This window comes from Perca fluviatilis, chromosome 8, assembly GCF_010015445.1.
Source record: "Perca fluviatilis chromosome 8, GENO_Pfluv_1.0, whole genome shotgun sequence".
NCBI classification, from domain to species: Eukaryota; Metazoa; Chordata; class Actinopteri; order Perciformes; family Percidae; genus Perca; species Perca fluviatilis.
The window spans coordinates 11326286-11345218 of record NC_053119.1 but is presented as its reverse complement, the minus strand read 5'-3'; the positions used below and the strand labels follow the sequence as shown (position 1 = coordinate 11345218).

At 41.5% G+C, this 18933-nt stretch overlaps 1 protein-coding gene across 1 annotated transcript in view; it reads left to right on the top strand.

Annotated features, from left to right (window-relative positions):
- The first annotated feature begins 2849 nt into the window (after positions 1 to 2849).
- Positions 2850 to 18933, top strand: part of cspg4 (chondroitin sulfate proteoglycan 4) — a 77202-nt gene continuing 61118 nt past the window's right edge. The window contains exon 1 of the mRNA XM_039809532.1: positions 2850 to 2981. Within this exon, the coding sequence (XP_039665466.1) occupies positions 2915 to 2981 (67 nt within the window). The 5' untranslated portion in view covers positions 2850 to 2914. The remainder of the gene's footprint in view (positions 2982 to 18933) is intronic.

Genomic DNA, 18933 nt, shown 5'->3' with positions numbered 1-18933 from the left:
GCCAATGTTGTCTGCTGGATGTGTAAATAGTCAAATGTAGTTTTTTTCTTTGCCTTTCAGTTTTGCAACAACTTCAAAAGTCAGATGTATTTTTGAGCTTGTTCTGCTGCCCCAACTGGGCCAAAAAAATTAAAGGTCTATTAATATGAGTTCCCCCAGCCTGCCTATGGCCCCCCCAGTGGCTAGAAATGGCGATAGGTGTAAACCAAGCCCTGGGTATCCTGCTCTGCCTTTGAGAAAATGAAAGCTCAGATGGGCCGATCTTGAATCTTCTCCTTATGAGGTCATAAGGAGCAAGGTTACCTCCCCTTTCTCTGCTTTGCCCGCCCAGAGAATTTGGCCCGCCCATGAGAGAGAGACATCATGGCTTTCAAACAAGCAAAGTGGCAGTTGGTCAAGGCCACACCCCCACCCTCTCTCCTCCTCAATAGCTAAAGACACAGAAATGGCACATACTAAGGAAATTGTGGGACTGGCTCTAGTGGCTGTAATTCTGTACCAAGACTGAATTTCGGGAAACAGACTTCAGATACAGTATTAGGGGACCACTAAGGCCTATATAAAAGCATTCAAAAAGCAGCATGTCATGGGACCTTTAATGCAGTTTTAAACTTCCTTTATGCAATGTAGTTTTTGACCACTAGTGTTTTTGTAATGTAATGTTTTTTTGTAAATGGGTTTTCATACTGTTTTTATCTTGAGTACACACAATAAGGATGCACATGCACAACATGAGCAGGGGCTTAACTGGATACAAAGTTCACAGTAAAATGTAGCAATACAGCTATAAAAGAGGATAAGAAGATTAAGACGTAAACAATCAAGTTTCAAAAGATTCAAAAAGGGTTTGCAGATGTTTTATGCGTTGGGGAATTAATTCAATGTGTTTTTAAGCCTCAAGGATACATATAATATATTTGGTGAGAATAGCTGAATGTAAACAAACCCATGTTTGTTTACAATAAAGACTCCACAGGACACCTTTAATCAAAGCATGTCCATGCATTATTAAGCCCCAAAAAAAATCTCATGAATTGCATCAACTTTCTTTGATAAAAGCGGGTTCACACACATCTACTTGCATCATCAGATGTGCTAAGGGGGGGCCACTGGTGTTGTGGATTACATAAAACAGCTTGTGCTCTCACATACATAGTGCAGGAGCCCACTCATATCAGCGGGTGACATCCCTCCAGGGCAATTTATGCATCCCCAGAGAGACGAGAGTATGTCATCGGTGCAAGCGCTTGGCTTAGGCTCAGAGGGAGCGTTTTAATTGTAGCTCGTGTCATGCTGAAATAATCAGGGAGGCTATGGTGTCAGAAAAGGTTGCCTGCAATAAATAGTGTTGTGTTACAGGAGCCATGTGTTATTGTACAGGTGTTCTTACAGCCTCAAACACTTTTGCAGGGTAAAGCGATGAGCTGTCCACTACAAATGAATGCCACCTCAGCGTGGAGCTGTTAAGGTATTTGCCACTAGAGGTGCTGTTGAATCAAAGGAAAAACATTCAGATTTTGTTTGAGGGAGAACTTGTCTGCACAGATCAGATGAAAGCCATATTCCCCGTGCGGATATCAGTTTCAGTAAAATGTGATATTTTGGGTGTGTTTCTGTTACAATGTGAAAAGTTTCTGAGATAAAAATATCTCCACTTTTTACTTAAAATGCCCCTCTCATTTTCATGTTTTTGGAATGGTTTATCTTAGTTTATATGCACCTATTTTGAAGATAATTTCTGAGGAACTGTTTGCTCAGCTGGAAGGGAAAAACTCGAATTGAACTACATGGGCTGCGCTCAACAGTGAATTACTGTTGTAAAGTTATTCCACACCTGAGAGGAAGTCTTTAGAAAATTCTAATTGTATTCCCATTTCAGCTGTCGGAGAGAACGAGAAATAATTTGCCAACCAGCTGACTGTGAGACAGGTGAAATTGAACGTTCAGGCTTTGAGAGTGAACTTGAGGTTTAATCTTAGCATCCAACCAGAAAGTACTAATCCCTGTGAGGAGTGTGTGCATGTTCATTACCAAAAAATAAAAGGGAAAGCCAAGGGGAGAACAATCAGTGACACTAACCACGATGAAAGTCTCTCTCTGAGTGTCTTAGATAACTTCAGCAGTAAAACTTTTCCATTGTCCCTGTCCTATCAATAGAGGAGAGATAGTGAATGCAAAGCCAACACAAACCACCTCTATTCCACGCTAAGATGTGAGCTTAATTAGCTTCGGGAGCAGGTTTGTTAAACAAAAACATAGAGAACGAGACATTGATCAAGCCAAAGGCTAGGAAGATAAAGCACCAAGTGAGTTGGGCAACCTGATTTGTCTTTAATTAAAAGCAAAAGGTTTATCCTTGCAGAAGGCAGCAACTGGTCTCCAAAGGCCACTCCAATTACTGAGTGAGACAAAATGTGTGTGTGTGTGTGTGTGTGTGTGTGTGTGTGTGTGTGTGTGTGTGTGTGTGTGTGTGTGTGTGTGTGTTTTGTGTGTGTGTGTGTGTGTGTGTGTGTGTGTGTGTGTGTGTGTGTGTGTGTGTGTGTGTGTGTGTGTGTGTGTGTGTGTGTGTGTGTGTGTGTGTCTGCAAATGTGTTTGTATGTGTGTGATGTGTGTATTGCGGTAATCAGTCTTGCGCTTTTGAATGTATAGGTGCAGGGGCAGGAGGAAGAGACACAATATGATTTTTCAATTTTTGTGTGTGTGTGTGTGTGTGTGTGTGTGTGTAGAGTGCTAAAGAGGGTGAGTTTGAAAGAGGGCGTCCCTCTCATGGTCCCTCCCCAGCCCTGCCCCTTACCATGGAGGAGTATCCCGTAGCCGGTCCTAAAACTGGAAACTCATTCAGTCCCCTTCTGAATGGAGTGTCTTTAACGTGAGAGTGGAGGACTTAACTTTCAGCACGAAAATATTAGAGCCATGCATTCGGTCCTGGTCGCTGCCTTCCTGACCCTGCTGCTCTGCCTCCCCAGTCCCAGTCATGGAGGTAAGTGCCATTACAAATCACTCTGTCCTGATCCCCCCTTTTCCCTTTCTCCCCTCTGTCAGAGATGCACGGGAGGATATCAGATCACTGTTCTTGCCTGAGGCTTCCCTAATGCATAAATCAAAGCATGACAAGCTGATGAGTTAATACATCAAACTTAAAGTAGTGAAACTTTAACCTTCACGAATATTGCATTGAGCGAAAAGTTGGAGTGAACTCTAAATCAGGTTTTCTTTATTTTATTTTCTGTACTTTTTTATTGTTCACCCTCACAGTCCTAGTGCCATTTATTGCTCAGCAGTGAAACCTTCTTTTTCCTGGATAAAACTACATTTCTAATACATGGGGGAAAAGATGTGCCAAGGGTCTAACCCTGGACCAAGGTCTGAGACAACATCTGTAGGTTTCTCATCTGAAGCAGTTTTTTTCTTTGCCTTTCAGTCTGTGCCCAGCTGACTGTGTAAGAGCATTTACCTTGAGAATGTTTGCATGAAAGGCGTGTTGCCAAAATGCAGGAGGTAGTGAATTTGAAGCCCTCTATGGATAGGAGGTGAGCTGAGGTGCCTCAGCCGGCAGCTATGAATGGCTCTTTCAGGGAAGTACACAGTGGCAGGCAGAGCTGCTCCTGATACACCCAGAGAGGTGAGATGAAAGTGTGGGAGAGAGAGGGGGCTAGTAGGGGACAGAGAGAGGCAGTGTGTGTATTGGGGAGGAGGATGCTGGGAGGCCAAGGCCCATACAATGGCCCCATAGTGCATGAGTAAAGTCCGATACAGATGTACCTTTCTCAGTATGACATGATGCAGCTACTTCTTCTACTTATTCCCCCTGAGTGTGAGTACAGTTAATGTGGGAGCTACAGTGTTTGGGTGAGGCAAATCTGGTATGTGGATGGGAATTTGAAAGTGTTTCCAAACAGCTTAACCAACTCACCTCAGCACAAAATTATACATATGGCGAGTTGGCAGGATCAGCCTTGGACTTAGAGCAGCTGTTGAGCCCACTGTCTTCTGCCGGCTGTCACATCTTCAAACTCTCACTGCAAATTCCACTTCAATTAAGCCCGGGCAAACCTCTCCATGAGTGTCTCATTGGCAGCTAAAGTGAAAAAGTGTCTTTTGATCTGAACAGGGGAGTATCGCTTTGTTTTAGTGGCACAGAATCAAAGCTCAGCTGGAGAGCTGGATTCAGATCGTCTGCGCTGTGATCTGTTCACCACGAGCATGAGGAGAGTCATCTGCCCTTCTGTTTGCTCATTTATAGATAAACCCCACCGACTGGTGTGACGGCGACACCTCCGCTAAAGAATTAGCCGTACACTGAGCAAACAGTAACTGCTCTCTGAGTGTGGTCACATTGCATTTGGTGATGATTCATAGAAACCTTTGTGCAGTATCTTAATGCACATACACAGTACATACAGTATGATTATAGTTAGTGCTGACTGGCTAAAAGGTGCAGTAGATGAAGTTTTCCACAAACCAAATGCTCTTCTAATCAAAAATGATGGCAGAATAAAACAGGAAAACTGTACGGGGAAAATTTCTCCTCATCTAATTATCTGCTGGCACAATCCTCACTGCTTCAGTGTGAACAGCACTCACCCACTGACCCAGGAGAACTAATTGCTAATGTTGACCAGATGTACCGAGTCACTGATTAGATTTTCCCCCCGCTCCACAAAATGCCTGCCACAAGCTGTCGGGGGACTCTTCCACCAACTACGTAGAACGTTTACAGAGGGTGTTATTTCTTCCCCGTGTTTACATCTTCAAATGTCACAGGCCACGCGCCACATGACGACCAGATCCCTGGGCGTTCTTCGAGTCATTGGCACTTTTCTTTACAGAGGCACTATGCAGTTGTTCTCCAAGTTTTACTGTAGGTAGTCTACCTGCACCCACTCTTATTATATTTCTCTACCGTCAGGAAAGTCTTGTTCAATAGCAGAAGTGGTTTGAGCAAAATCATTACCACAGTGAGCCTTACCATATAATAGCTTGTTCCATAAGTGTTCTTCAGTGATGCAACCTACCACTTTCCCATAGTCTGATGTCATCCACAATTGTGTTTCTTCTGCCCACATAACAGCCTCAAGAACAATATTGATGCAGTGTGAGCATACGCAGGAGCTCACCAAATCAATCCTTTAAGTTTCTTTGCATGCAGAATATAGGAAGAAAATGTAAGCAGGCTAAGATGTGAGATGCTCGACGATCAGCCTGTTTAGCCTTCTGGTAATGTCATGGCCCCCAATTCAACATTTGCACCTGTGATTGAACACCGTCTTTCACCTAGCCAAGCTTACTGAGCACCTGCCAACTCTTTCAAATTCTGTATATCAGTGAATATTATTACATCATAGAATTTATCAGGGACACATCTTTTTTGGCATTAAAAGTAGATGACCAGCAGGGTTCTGCATTCAGTGGCCATATGGGAGCACTTTTCTTTCTCAAATCAAGTGATGCTCACTTTATAACGACTCTATCTGAAATTGGACATGACATGTTCCTGTGCAGAGTCTTTAAAAAAGTAGCTCTGTATCTCTTCAGTGGCCATTATTAAGGCTGTCATTTACCACAGTTTGGAAAAACTGGCAGGGCAGTTATTTCTGAACCATAGATACATTTCTTTCCAGTGCTTACATGTTGTTTGGTTGGCTTGGTGATAGAGGTTTTTTCCTGTTTTGCTGTCTGTTGAAAGGCACACAAAGTTTGAGGTTCCTAAGGAAGCCAAAGCCACTGCCACTCCTCTCTGTTGGCCAAACAGTGTGAAAAGTTAATGATATCTTTCTTGCCCCATTACCAACCTTTTTACTTTCTCCTATTTGTTATTTTGTTTTGTCTTGTGTTGTCTGAAAATCCATTTATAACATATTGACGTTTTCTACAATACAAATAAGACCCGACAGATGAAGAGACAGGCAAACAGACAAAATGGAGAGAAAACAAAACTTCTGTCCAACTCTGTTGGCAGAACTAATCATGTATGTTGTGAAAAAGCTACCAGATGACACTAAAAGAGCATTGATTGAATAACCACATGCCTAATTGCAAATGCTAGTCTTATATTGCTCAAATAACATATAATAAGCCAACAACGTCTACTACAAACACTGTCTAATAGTTTATGCATATTTGTAACTGTTTTAGAGATGTCTTGCTCCTGAATGTGTTTGCATTTTCATTTGCAAAGCTTAACGAGAGCATTTGCATCCCAAGACTGCATACAAGCCCGCTATCTCCCCTAGAGTATAATGTTACTATGGTAACAAGAGAAAATAAATATGAAATTTGCCTGGGCTTTGTGAAGTGTCTGTATACAAGGTCTCCATGTGTTCCTTGAGAGTTGGCGGGGAGAATGGTGTGACAACAAGTGTCTGCACAGAAGATTAATAAATCCAATATTTGCAATGGGAAATTGATGAGATTAGTGTTCTGCTGCTTGTGCTGGTCCCACAGACACACTTTGTGACCCTCCCCTCACCTCTTAGTTTAAACACAACGCAATGTTAGGACAGAATAAAAATGGGGCATTTGGAGTAAATCCAAACAAGAAAATCAGAGTGTTTATATATGCAGAGCAGAATGTGCAATCCCTGGCCTGCTTTCTGTCTATGGAAATCCCTCAAAAAGTGACTGAATTGTGGTCACTTCAGCTTTGTGAAAAATGTCTAAGGAGAGAGTTATACATATTATTTTCAATTACTTCAAGGTACACTTCTAACACAACATCGAAAATAATCTGTAATCTGTAACAAACTAGACATTCCAAAAGGAGCAGGAAGATGAAAATAATTAGTAAAACAATAGATAGTTTTAGTGAACTTGCAAAAAATATGCACAAAAGTAACGTATGTTGTTTCTTTAAACGAGAATAAACTCTGGTTCTGCTGCAGAAGTGCATTTCTTCACTAACTTACGTGCAGTACGTGCGTCATTCTTCTAGTCTGGAAGACATCCTGCGCTTTGATGAGCTTGTCCTTGGCTTCATGAAAATGAGACTCTCACAACTTCTCTGAGCATGGAAGACGATCAATATTGATAACGCTTCTAATATGATATAACCTCCCTCACTTCTGCCTGCCTGATGTTTTATCCTGGCACTTTCACAGAGAAAGTTTCAGTGAGTCATGGTTTATTAACTATTTTTGGGGGGATTCTGGCCCGAGGCAAACATTGCAAGAATCTAAAGTTAGCTGTATTGGCAACCTGCCTCACTCCGCTCCTTTCCTCTCTATACCTTCATCTTGTTACTACAGGTAGAAGTTTATATCTGACCTGCAGCAACAGGGTGGGCAGCATGTCTGTGATTACACTTGGTCGGTCCCATGATGGAAATGTGAGGGGTCTGACTCCTGTAACAGCAATAACTCCTCAAGGTGTCCTTAAGCAAGACACTCAGACATGTTTTCACTGGTAGCTGCTGTAAGCATGTCATAATACATAATAAAGCCAGAAATTTTAAATGCAAAAGAGTGCCTAAGAAAAGACAGTATTGATGACCATTTTATCATTTATTTCACTGAACAGTTAGTTAAAGGATAATTCCGGTTTATTACTTAATCTTATTTCCATTGTTTTTGCCATCATTTGTATCAGTAATGAATACATACTCACCAAAGTAACTCAGTGACATCTCTACAAAAAGAAAGCAACACAGGGCAAAAAATTCCGGTGGTCTAACAATCTGACAGGGAGTAAATAAGACAATATTTTAGCAAGATTATCTAAACAACTTTATTTGGAGGTAAAACTGAAAGCGATCAAGCCCAGAATGCACATGGTTACGACTAGTATGGTAGGTCAAAGTTGAACTAGTAAAACGGTCTGTAAACTGTGATGGTTGTTTACAGCCGACAGTTTGGGGAATCATTTTGGTTTCTCTTTCAAATAAATTTGGCTAACTTTGGGACAAGGCTAGATAAATGATTTGGCAACTGCCCGGGGCCCCGGAAGCTCAGGAGTCCCAAAGGCTCCAGGTTCACTGTGTGCTTATTACTTAGTGGCAATTTGATAGTTTGATAATAATCCATGGTCCTCTAAAACACAATACAAGTGTATCATTAAGTATTCTTAAGGCACTGACTTGTAGATGGGGTCCAAATAGTTACAATCACATTTAACACCTTTATTATTTTCATTTGGATTGTAGTTATATAATATCATACCTTTAAGTAATTGTGTTTATTGTATGTTGTTAATTGTGTGTTGATCGATAGGGGCCCACAAGCACATTTATACCCCAGGCTCCCATAGTTAGTAAATCCTGCCCCCGCCTATGGGTTTCTTTATAGCCCTGTCTGATTATCTGACTGCTCATGTTTTTTCTCCTTTGTTTTAGCCTGCCACATCTAAACGATTAACTTAAAGGGCCCTATCTTGCACTCAGCGCAATTGCCTTTGTACACCAACGCATGTATCATTCCTATTTTGCACCCGACGCACAGCGGACTTTTCCCTCCACAGACGCACGTCGGTAAATTAGGGAATGTATTTGCGCTCCCGGGGGCGGTTCAGCGAAAAGAGGAGGCGTGTTCCGGCGCAAACGTTACTTGGTGCTATTCTGCAGTTTCAGAAAACAATTACGCCACTGACCAGGAAAAACCTGGTCTAAAGTCAGTGGTGCTAGTCTAAAGTCAGTAGCGCCTTATTCAGATGCTATTTTAGGGGCGCATGCTTGGCCATAATGTAGCGTGTGCACAACGCGCATACACTTCTCTCATCTAAATGGATGCAGCAGTTCCCATTTTTGCAAACCATACATAATTACAAAGGAAAATATTACTGAAAATGTGCTTCAGGTGTTTGGATAGATCAGGAGGCATTTTACAGTACAGTCCTCAAAAAGTCGTAGCATTCTTTGTGGCTTGTTGTGTTTTACACAACATTTCCATGAATCATGGATGTGTTGATGACATAAATGAGGAAATATTAGAGGACTTAAGGAGACGTGATGTTGAACTCCGGCGGGATCTGGTCCGGGAGTAATGCGCGATGCGCTCCTGATGGAGTGGGTGGACGGAGATGGAGTGGGGGGGAGGAGGAAGGGGCACAACAGGTGCAGGTGGTGCGTTTGGAGGCCCACGCTCCATGGCTGCAGCAATCCTCTCCAGACTTGAGGAGATGCGCCCGAGTGGCTGCAGCAACATCGCCACCCGGCCAAGACGGGCATTTATTACTTTGCCGCATCTCACATCGGCAGCTCCCGCTGGCGTGCGCCAGGCAAATCCACCGTCATAATAGTAATCCGCCATGGAACAAGCGCCCTGCTCTTAAAGGGAATGAGAGATGACGCTGTGATTGGTTTATTGCACGTTACGCCCAAACCACACCTAGCTACTTCAGACCAACCCATTTTAGATTTGCGTCGGGCGCAAGAGTCATTTATCCCGCCGAGATCCGCCCACAAAGCTACTTGCGTTTTGCGTTTCATACTTGCGTTTCAGATCGTTAAAATAGGGCCCAAAGAGTCATATGGAATAATTACTGACAGGAATGAGGGCCAAACTACAAAAATAAGATCAAAGTTAAAAGATTTTTTTTTTTTTTTTAAAGGTTTGTTAGATCCCAACCTCACCCAAAATAAAAGAGACATTCTGCCTTCCTTTTGAATGCATCACTGGCATTGTTGTCACACTTAAAGCAGAGGACTTAGTGACTTCAAAAGCACATATCACAACTCAGTTTACTCTCATTGTGATGCAAGAACAGTAAAAAATTAAAAAAATAAAACCATATCCCGCGCCTTGAGGACTCTATAGTCCCCTGGCAGATGATCTTTCCCACATTGCTCTCTTTGAGGTTGCTGGCTGTCAACGGCAGGCTGCTCGGATTATATTTTAGGTCCATGATCTGCTTAGAGCAGGCAGACAGCCCACACACAGACCTCATTTAGCCCTGGGTGTGTACACAAAAGAGTTTCTGTACATAAACACAGGCCCAGATTCTCTCCCTAGGTGGAAGGTCAAAGGCCATCTCATGGTGTGCTACCGTGTTGTTTTAGCCCTTTCCACGTCAATCAGATAAGACAGTGGAAGTTTTTTTTTTGCAATTTAGTGACGAATGGCCTACACCCAGATATGAGCTATGTGTAAGTGGCAATTTGGGGATTTCAAATTGTTGTTAAACTGTGATTGCCTTGTCGCCATGCAATTTTAGGCAATTCTAAGGACACAGTCTACCTACAGCAGTAGCAGCGTGGGGTTAGATAGCTGCGTGGGCGATGGAGGAAAATAGTCAACATTTACTCCAGAGGACTGCACGGTAAAAAAAAAAGAAATCTTTCTCCTCACATTTGTTAATATTTGGAGTTTTACAGTTATAGGCTTTGGGCCAGCCAGGGTTTTTCATGTTTTTTGTGTCGGTCCACTGAACAGGATAATAAAGTTTAACAGCTGTTTTTTTTCATTTGCCAGATTGTTGTGTGGACACAGAACAGAAATAGCTACTGTATGCTCATCATACTTCTCACAAAGATACTTGAATCTACTTGAAAAGTCAGAGGATCACCAATATTAATAGGATTTTTCCTCTGGGGACCAAGAATGTTTGTGCAAAATTTCATGGAATCCATCCAGTAGTTTTTGAGATATTTCAGTCGGGACCAAAGTGGTGGACAGACCGAGACTGCTAGTCATAGAAAAATCAAACAGAGCGACATTACATTTGTGTCCTTGACCAAAAGCTTGATATCATGGGAAATCTGGAAAGTGGATTAGATTTGGTTCATGATGTTTTTGAGGATATTGGGTCTTTGAAACAGCAGGCAACAGGATATGGATTAGAATCAGATTAATGTCAATTACTGAACAAAATAAAGAGTAAATGCTGTGAAATAAAAGAAAATAACAATAAAACAAACCAATAGCGCTTCAAAAAAAAGATGAGAAAGACAAATATTACCTACCCAGGTCCACCATCATGCACATAGGATACCTGTCAGACAACAAAGGAGCCAAGACATGAAGTGGAACATTTAAAATCAAAGTGTGTGTGTGTTATGACCCTGATAATCACAGGCTTATATTCCTCCCCCACTGCAGCAACTGAACTGTGCATGTTTATTTCTGATAAGAGCTGCTGGGGAGTTTAGTGCCCAAAATGAAAACTCCAGAGAAAATGCTCATCATCACAGAACTGCCAAGTTTTCAATAAGCAGGAATTATGCATGACCAGATGTCTCGATACGAGTGGCCTCTATGGGTTTTTTCCTTTTTTTTTAAAGAGAATAGTCTGTTTTATCATTTTTGCTTGAATAGAGAGGGAATCAGTTCTATTCTGACTGTCATTGTTTTTCTTATTCAGTGAAAATAAATTGAAAGGAAAAAGGAAAAACAAAATGTGCCCTTACCCCAAAGCACTTTTATGGAACTACTCAGTCAGTTTACCCCCCCAAGATCAGCTCTCAACATCCTCCCTTTCTGTTTATCGTGAATGTTATCAACTGGTAATATCATCTTACATCATCATATGATATATATGAATATCTATATCAGATTTAGGAACGATACTTGCTTTGTTGAACCCTCTGCATCATATGTAACTCGCATTCCCTGATCAGTGGAATCAGACCGATGTGGCCAGTGCGGTAACAAAAGGCTGCTCAGGCACTGGAAAAGCAGCGTGAATCATGGGAAATGTTTCCAGTGTTGGGCTGACTCATCTGAGACGTGTTAGGAAAAGCCTAAGGTTTCCACTCCAACATCTGGAGTCGGCTTGGTCAGTTAGTAGCACGCCAAAGCTGGAGGCTTTAATCATATTGTCCCTCCGCTTCTTTTACCAAATATAGACAAAACAACTGCGGTGAAAGAATGTGAGCGTGCCGCAATTAGCCAAGTTCGGAAGAATGCTCGGTGTTAGATCTGAAGTAGTTCTTACAACAGGCACTGAGAGTGCAGTTTGTTATCAGATGTGTTTCATGTTTGTTCTCTCAGCAATCCTCAAACTCCTGAGAACTAATTTATAGCAAGTTCTAAATACAGTAAGCCACATACAGGCGTGACTCAAATACATCAAATGGAAAAAGAGCAAAATTGTAAAATATCTTTAATATTAATACGTTGTATTTTGCTTTTTACATGTGTTAAGTTTCATTCTACATAGCACTATCCCTTAGAAACCTAAGCACATGAATATGACTCACTATTTTAAATATAGAGAAATCAACTGTAAGTGCGGGGACTCCCTCCAGTCCAGAGGGTGCATGACTCATAAGCACAAGGCCGCTGTGGTTAATCATGAGACATCTGACTCCAAACTAATAGCTTTTTGTGCTTTTAATTAGTTCTCGACTCCGAGATGTTATTAGCCTTTGCTCCAATATCGGGGATTGAGCTTTAGCCGCAAGGGGCTATGATATGTTAATCTGCTGAGAGAAATAAAATATTTCTCTCAGTCTTTGGTCACAGACAAAGTTTCGACACTAACAAAGTTTTGAGATTTGGCAAACACCTGACAGCTAACGTCACCAAGAAAATTACCTTATTGTCTTTATTTCACATGAGGATGCTTTTGGGCTACGTAAAAAAATAAATAAAAAAAATATGAACATCCCCCTTTTGTTTATCTAAATAGCTAGTTTCCTTCTCTATCATTCCCACAACATGGCAGTGCAAGGCTGCAGTTAGAAGGGCCAATTTATTTTCTCAGCATGTTGGCACTGATCAACGCCAGCTTCCATCCGGTTGAAAATCTTCATCAGCAACGCAGAGGGACGATAAAGTGTTGGGAGTAATTTGACGCCAGGCGGCCTCATTACAGGCTGGGTTCAGACAGAATCAAGGGGGCTGGGGGTAACACCAGGCCTGGGATCTGGCAGATGACAGTCTGGAATAGCTTGCACCAGATAAATATAGCTAGACGAGAGAACCAACAAAAGAGTATGTTGCTTCACATGGGGTTGACGAAAGAGGGAAGGGGGAGGGAAGGGGATCCAGGGTGGGGCTTTTGTGTGTGCGTTCATCCATGTGTGTTTATTTGTGTGTGTGAGGGTGTGTATTGTGTGCATGCTGTGGTTCACACAGATCCCAATGTTAGGGAGCCCGAGCAAATGTCGTCATCCGGCTGGTTACGAAGGCTTAAAATAACCAGAGGAAAGGATGTGTCCCATGAAGTTTGGTTGGACTGACTGTACGGCCGCCTGCAGTAGCATGAAGCTGAGAACAGCTGCACAGTGGAGCTGAAGCACACGTAACTGGTCTGCCAAGCCAGACAGCCAAGCTCCTTGTGCAATCATGTGTTGAATCTTTCACACAGTTGTGGCAAAACAGATGCTAAAAAGTTCTGCGTAGTTTCATAGAAAATTGTGAAGTGAGCACAGATTCAGATTATGTGTTGTGGGCGTCAATTTTATGATAATTAAATTATTAGAATCTATTATTTGCCGTTTGTCACATAGAAAATTGAATTCATGAATCCGTTTAGGCATGTATAGGGTTGTGGCTGAGACAGGACATAAAGTCATCAGCGAAGAACTGAAGGAAACGACATATATTCTATTAAGGTGCACAAGTAGCCCTTAAAGGAATATTTAGACATTTTGAGAAATACCCATATTCGCTTTCTTGATCTTACACAAGCAGGCTGATAACAACTCTCATGTCTGTAAAATACCAATGACGCTAAAGCTACTGTAGCCAGTTAGCTTAACTTAGCACACACACTGGAAACCGCCCAAAGGTAAAAATTTGCCTTAGCTCACTATATCTCATTTGTGTAATCCTTTTTTTTTTTTTAAACAAAGTGTAAAACCGCTGGATAATGCAAGGCTAGCTGTTTCTGCCCATTTCCTGTCTTTGTGTTAAACTACTGTAAGCTAAGCAGCTGCTGTGGTATCAATCTTCTCATCTAACTCTCAGCAAGAAAGTAAAAAAGCATCTTTCACAAAATGTTGAACCATTGCTTTAAATGATGATGCAATCTATTTATTTTGGATTCTATGGATCAATGTTTTCGACCCTTTATGATAGAAGTGCAGAGGACAACATATGCTAATATCTTTCGTACACTTATTTATTAATTTGTAAGTAAGTATACAAATGTTCCCTTCTTTTCAATTTTTCCTTTTGCTAGTTCTTAGAAGGTGGAAATATTTATGTTTTAGGGCTTTAAATGACCTCTCTCTGATTTGAAACTCCAGTTGAACACAATGTCAGTCCGGCAATTATTGGCTTTTATCCTGAAGGAGACAAGATGTGCTGAAACACTGATCCACAGAAATTAAAATATAAAAACTCTATCAAACTTATCAATAAATTCAATAAAATAAAACATCCATTCACCACTCTTATCTTAAAAAACATGTTGCTTTGTCATCACACTTCTAGCTGAATGTATGAGGGACACTAGTTGAGTCTGCCTCATACATTCTTCCTTGAAAAAAAAACATGTCTGTCTAATTTTTCGTGCCTCGCCTCCACACACATATTTGCATTTCCAGACAATATTCACATTATCATGGCCTTTGGGGAGACCAAGCTCAAAAATGATTACATGCTTGATTAAACGGCGGATAATGTGAACTATCTTGTGCATCAGAAAAAAAAGATTGTGGGAAATGAGAAAAAGAATTGGAATCTTTGAGCAACTGACAACAGCAGCTGAAGTCAACAAATGATCGGCCAAACCAGAAGAAATGCAGATGATAGAAGAGATGAGTGCGCACCGAGAACAACTAGTATTTTTGTGGCCAACTATGCAATCTGATGTTTCATAGTGTGCCAGACTAGGCCATGGGAATATGCTCTGGGGAATGTAAAGCTACGGAGAAGGGAAGCTGACCATGCGTGACCCCGGTGCATCTTGTCACTTTACAGCCAAAAATGCATTCCCAAGCTTCTCTTCTGACAAATCTCTATTGTATAAGTGACCACGGAGGAGACACTCTAGATGTTTTTAACATTGTTGTTCAGTTTAGATTTAGTGAGCTTAATTGCAATTCTCTCAGAGTATGTTTTATAGTTTTCTGAGGGGAAAGTACTGTAGATTTTAACACCCCAACAAAAAAAAGTCCCTTCTTCTTTTCAAGCAAATCAATGACACACATGGCCTGTTCAGGTATTCCAATATAACAGAAATGTGCCCCAACCCTTGTTTAATAACCTCCAGAGGCTGTATAGATAATTTGCAGTGTGAGAGAGCGTTTTGATACACATAAGGGTACCAAAAACAATTGGATGGCAATTAGCTTAAGGCCAGCCTGAGGGGAGGTGGGGTGGTAATGAACTTGCTTTTTCTGGCTGCCTGATTCTTTAATGCATATTCATTTATTAGAAAAATGAGCATGCTCCTGGTGTTTCTTTGCCCTCTTTCCATTAAAGTGCCCATATTATGAAAAAATCACTTTTTCTGGGATTTGGGGTGTTATTTTGTGTCTCTGGTGCTTCCACACACATACAAACTTTGAAAAAAATCCATCCATGCTGTTTTGAGTGAGATACGGTTTCTGAATGTGTCCTGCCGTCAGTCTCCTGGTGAGCTGTTCAAAATCGGCCCGGATTGTGACATCACAATCCGAAACGAGCTGGCTGACCGCAACCGTTAGCTCGTAGCGTTAGGGCCTTTACAGAGTCAACGCAAGCAACACGAACAAGCAACACGAACAAGCAACGCGAGCGACGCGCTCCCTTTCATAGTCTGAACAGCGGACGCAAGTAGACCCAAGCTTCACGGGCGATGCGTGAAATGCAATACACCGCCCACGCAATAGGGGGTAGCAGAGTGCTCCACGGTGTTCGGTCGGCAGAGCCAGACCCTCCCGGAGAGTGGCTCTTGTCAGGGAGCAGCTGGCTGGCTGACTTCTTTTTATCAGATGCTGGCGTGTTTCCCCACCAGTACAGTGTGCTACGATTGGGTAAACATGGTTTAGCAGGTTTTAAAAATATATAAATACATTTGGGTCTCTCTCTCGCCTCTTGAGGAGGGCACACAGCATAGACTACACACACACAACGTTGATACATACCGAAAAATGTGACTCAGTAGTAATATGTTTGATGAATTTGCTCAGCTAAGTTGATTCAATATTTTTGTAATGTACAATACGTGCAGTGTTGCCCCCACCGACAACGCATAGTATTGTGCGCATCGGCACGTCACGTATCAAAAACTGGGACGACACATTTGGCTACGCATCAACGCATAATGGCGGCCGAAGCGTAGCGATGCGTAGCCTTGCAGGCGCATATACATACCGATGCGTTGACTCTGTAACGGCCCTTAGCGTTAGCATGCTAACGCTAATGCTAACGCTAGCATGCTACCTCGTTCTCAATAGCAAAGCACTGCTACAACACACACAAGTTCACAATAATCTACAAAAGAACTACTTACATGTGCGCCCTCATTTAGAAGTCTCCCAGCTAATCCTGCCTTGTAACTGACCGAAGTTGGAGAAACAGGCTCTCTTTTACTGTCTCTAGAGTTGAAAATGAGCATAATATGGGCGCTTTAAATGCATAAGGGAAAAAGTTAAAACATGTTATGTAACTGCAGGGCCATTTAGTGAAAGTTTATTTAAGGGACTGTCTGGTGAGTGGCATTTACTGTTACATACTTAAAATGGTTTAGATCCATGAGGTGTTGAACTAACACTTAAACTCACTATTTCATCTGTGAAAGTCAATATACTGCTAATATTAAGACCATGTGCTCTTTCCACATCAGCCAGTGGATCCAAGTGAAAGCTATGATCCTTAATTGAGTCAACTAATTATCCTGAATTTAGTCTCAAATGGGAGATGTTAGTGAAGAGAAGAATACCCTTTTAATCAGGTTTAAAGTGATGGTTCGGGTAATTTCACCCTGGGGTGCTTTGCTCCATGACCTAGAACGAAACACCACCCCAGAAGCTTTTTTCACCTGGCTCGAACATTGGGAGAGTTAGCGTAGAGTAGCGTTATCAGCTGAATAGCTTGGCACAGGGGATAATGGATCCAGTGATGTATCTCGTAAATGACCCCACTAATAATGCCCGAAATGATACCAAACTTCAACACTAGTACAAATAGGTAATGCACTCATAAAACGATGGATTGGAAAGTTTGTAAGTACACCAGAAATGTATATAAATAACACTTGCCTGCTGGCTTCTGCTCTCTGCTGTTGTTGTTGTTGCTTCTGCCGGCAATTAGACGAGTGCTTAGGGCCGTCTACAAATTACAACACCGAAAAGAGATGCAACAAAAATATTTATTAATTTAATGATTAAATAAGGTAATGTCTCCAAACTTACCTCAATTATAACGTGTCTCCTGCTAGTTATACTACAGCACTTACTTTAAAAAAAAAATTAAATTAATAAATATTTTTGTTGCATCTCTTTTCGGTGTTGTAATTTGTAGACGGCCCTAAGCACTCTTACTGCCCCTTAGGTAGCAGCAGCAGCAGCAGCAGCAGAGACTAGAAGCCAACAGGCAAGTGTTATTTTATTATAATATACTAATTTTCAATCCATTTGTTTATAGTGAAGTATACCTTATTGAACTCTACTTCAGATCCATTAGCTCGCGCGCTAAGCTATTCAGCTGATAATATACTCTACGCTCCCAATGTTCAAGCCGGGTAAAAACTTCTGGGGGTGTTTGGCTCAAGGTCATGGTGCAAAGGACCTTAGGGTGAAATTACTCCGAACCATCACTTTAAGTTATGACTCAATTGAGACATGATGGATGGGGAAGCAAGTTTAAGGAGGGTGGGTCACACACACAGGCTTTTACTGTAGCAGACAGTGAAAGAGAGGTCAGCAGTTTCAAATAGAAATATCTGATCCCTTGAAAATGTGGTCCAAACTTTAAAATAGGAATATCTTCCCGTGATTAGATTTCATTCTCATCACCCTCAACACACTTTATCTAAACAAAATGTATGTTTCCCACTTTGCAACTAGACATTATCAAACCAGATAGCACATCAGTTTGTTGAGGGGTGGTGGTGATAGGACAGAAATGAGATTTGATACAAGCAATCATAGTAAGAGAAAATATGAAAAGTTAAAAATAAAAATAACCGCAAGATGTTTTCCCATCTCTGCACAAGTAAAGATTTGCTTTCGGTAATTTGTCATATAGTGTATCTTGGTGGAAGTCTTAACACTAACTCGCTCAGCAGCTGTTGTTGCAGAGAAATGTTATCCAACATGCAGCTACTTTTTCCTGGCCACTGAAAGTGGAATAACCTGGGTTCACTGCCTTGCCAAATTGTGGATTTCATTTCTAGACGTAATTAAACATGGTTGTCAAAGGTAGAGGAGACTGTCATGTTATTTTAAAGGTTGTATGTGTTGTATTTCTGCTTTCCCGATGCATTGACATGACAAGTAAACAACAGGGATTGCAATTATCCTGGTAATTGAAAGTAAACATCCTATGCCAGTAAAATTAATCAGCTTCATAACAATGACTGAAATTGTTCACAATCAAGAATAGGCCTAAATAATAGATCGTTGATTAGGTTTAATCACAGACATCTTCATTAGAGGCTGCACAATCTGAACACAAACAGGACCACTTCAGGCTACCACTTCTGCTTGCAGCTCATAACAAATTACAGTATGTTCATGTTGGCATCGCTGTAACCTTCCCTTCTCCTTTAATGGCGAAAACTTCAGTCTCTCTTATAACTGACTACTCTGCTGAGCAGCCAATTGTACCTCCCCAAAAAATGTATTCACAATCTTTTACTGGGAACGCTGGCCTCCATGTAGCACTGTAGAAGAGGCTGGTTTCAACGTGACACCTATAGTGCTGTGCTGAAAGGTAAAATCCAGAGCACATTCTAACAAAACATGATGTGGTTGTTTCTGGATATTTGAAATAGTGCATTGTTGCCAGGGAATGTTCAGACTTTACCTGACATCTGTCTTGGTGCATGCAGACCAGCATTCCTGAGCCCGTTGATGAGTTGAGTTTGGAAGCTGATGCAGGGAATTAGCTCAGAAGTACTTTCAACAG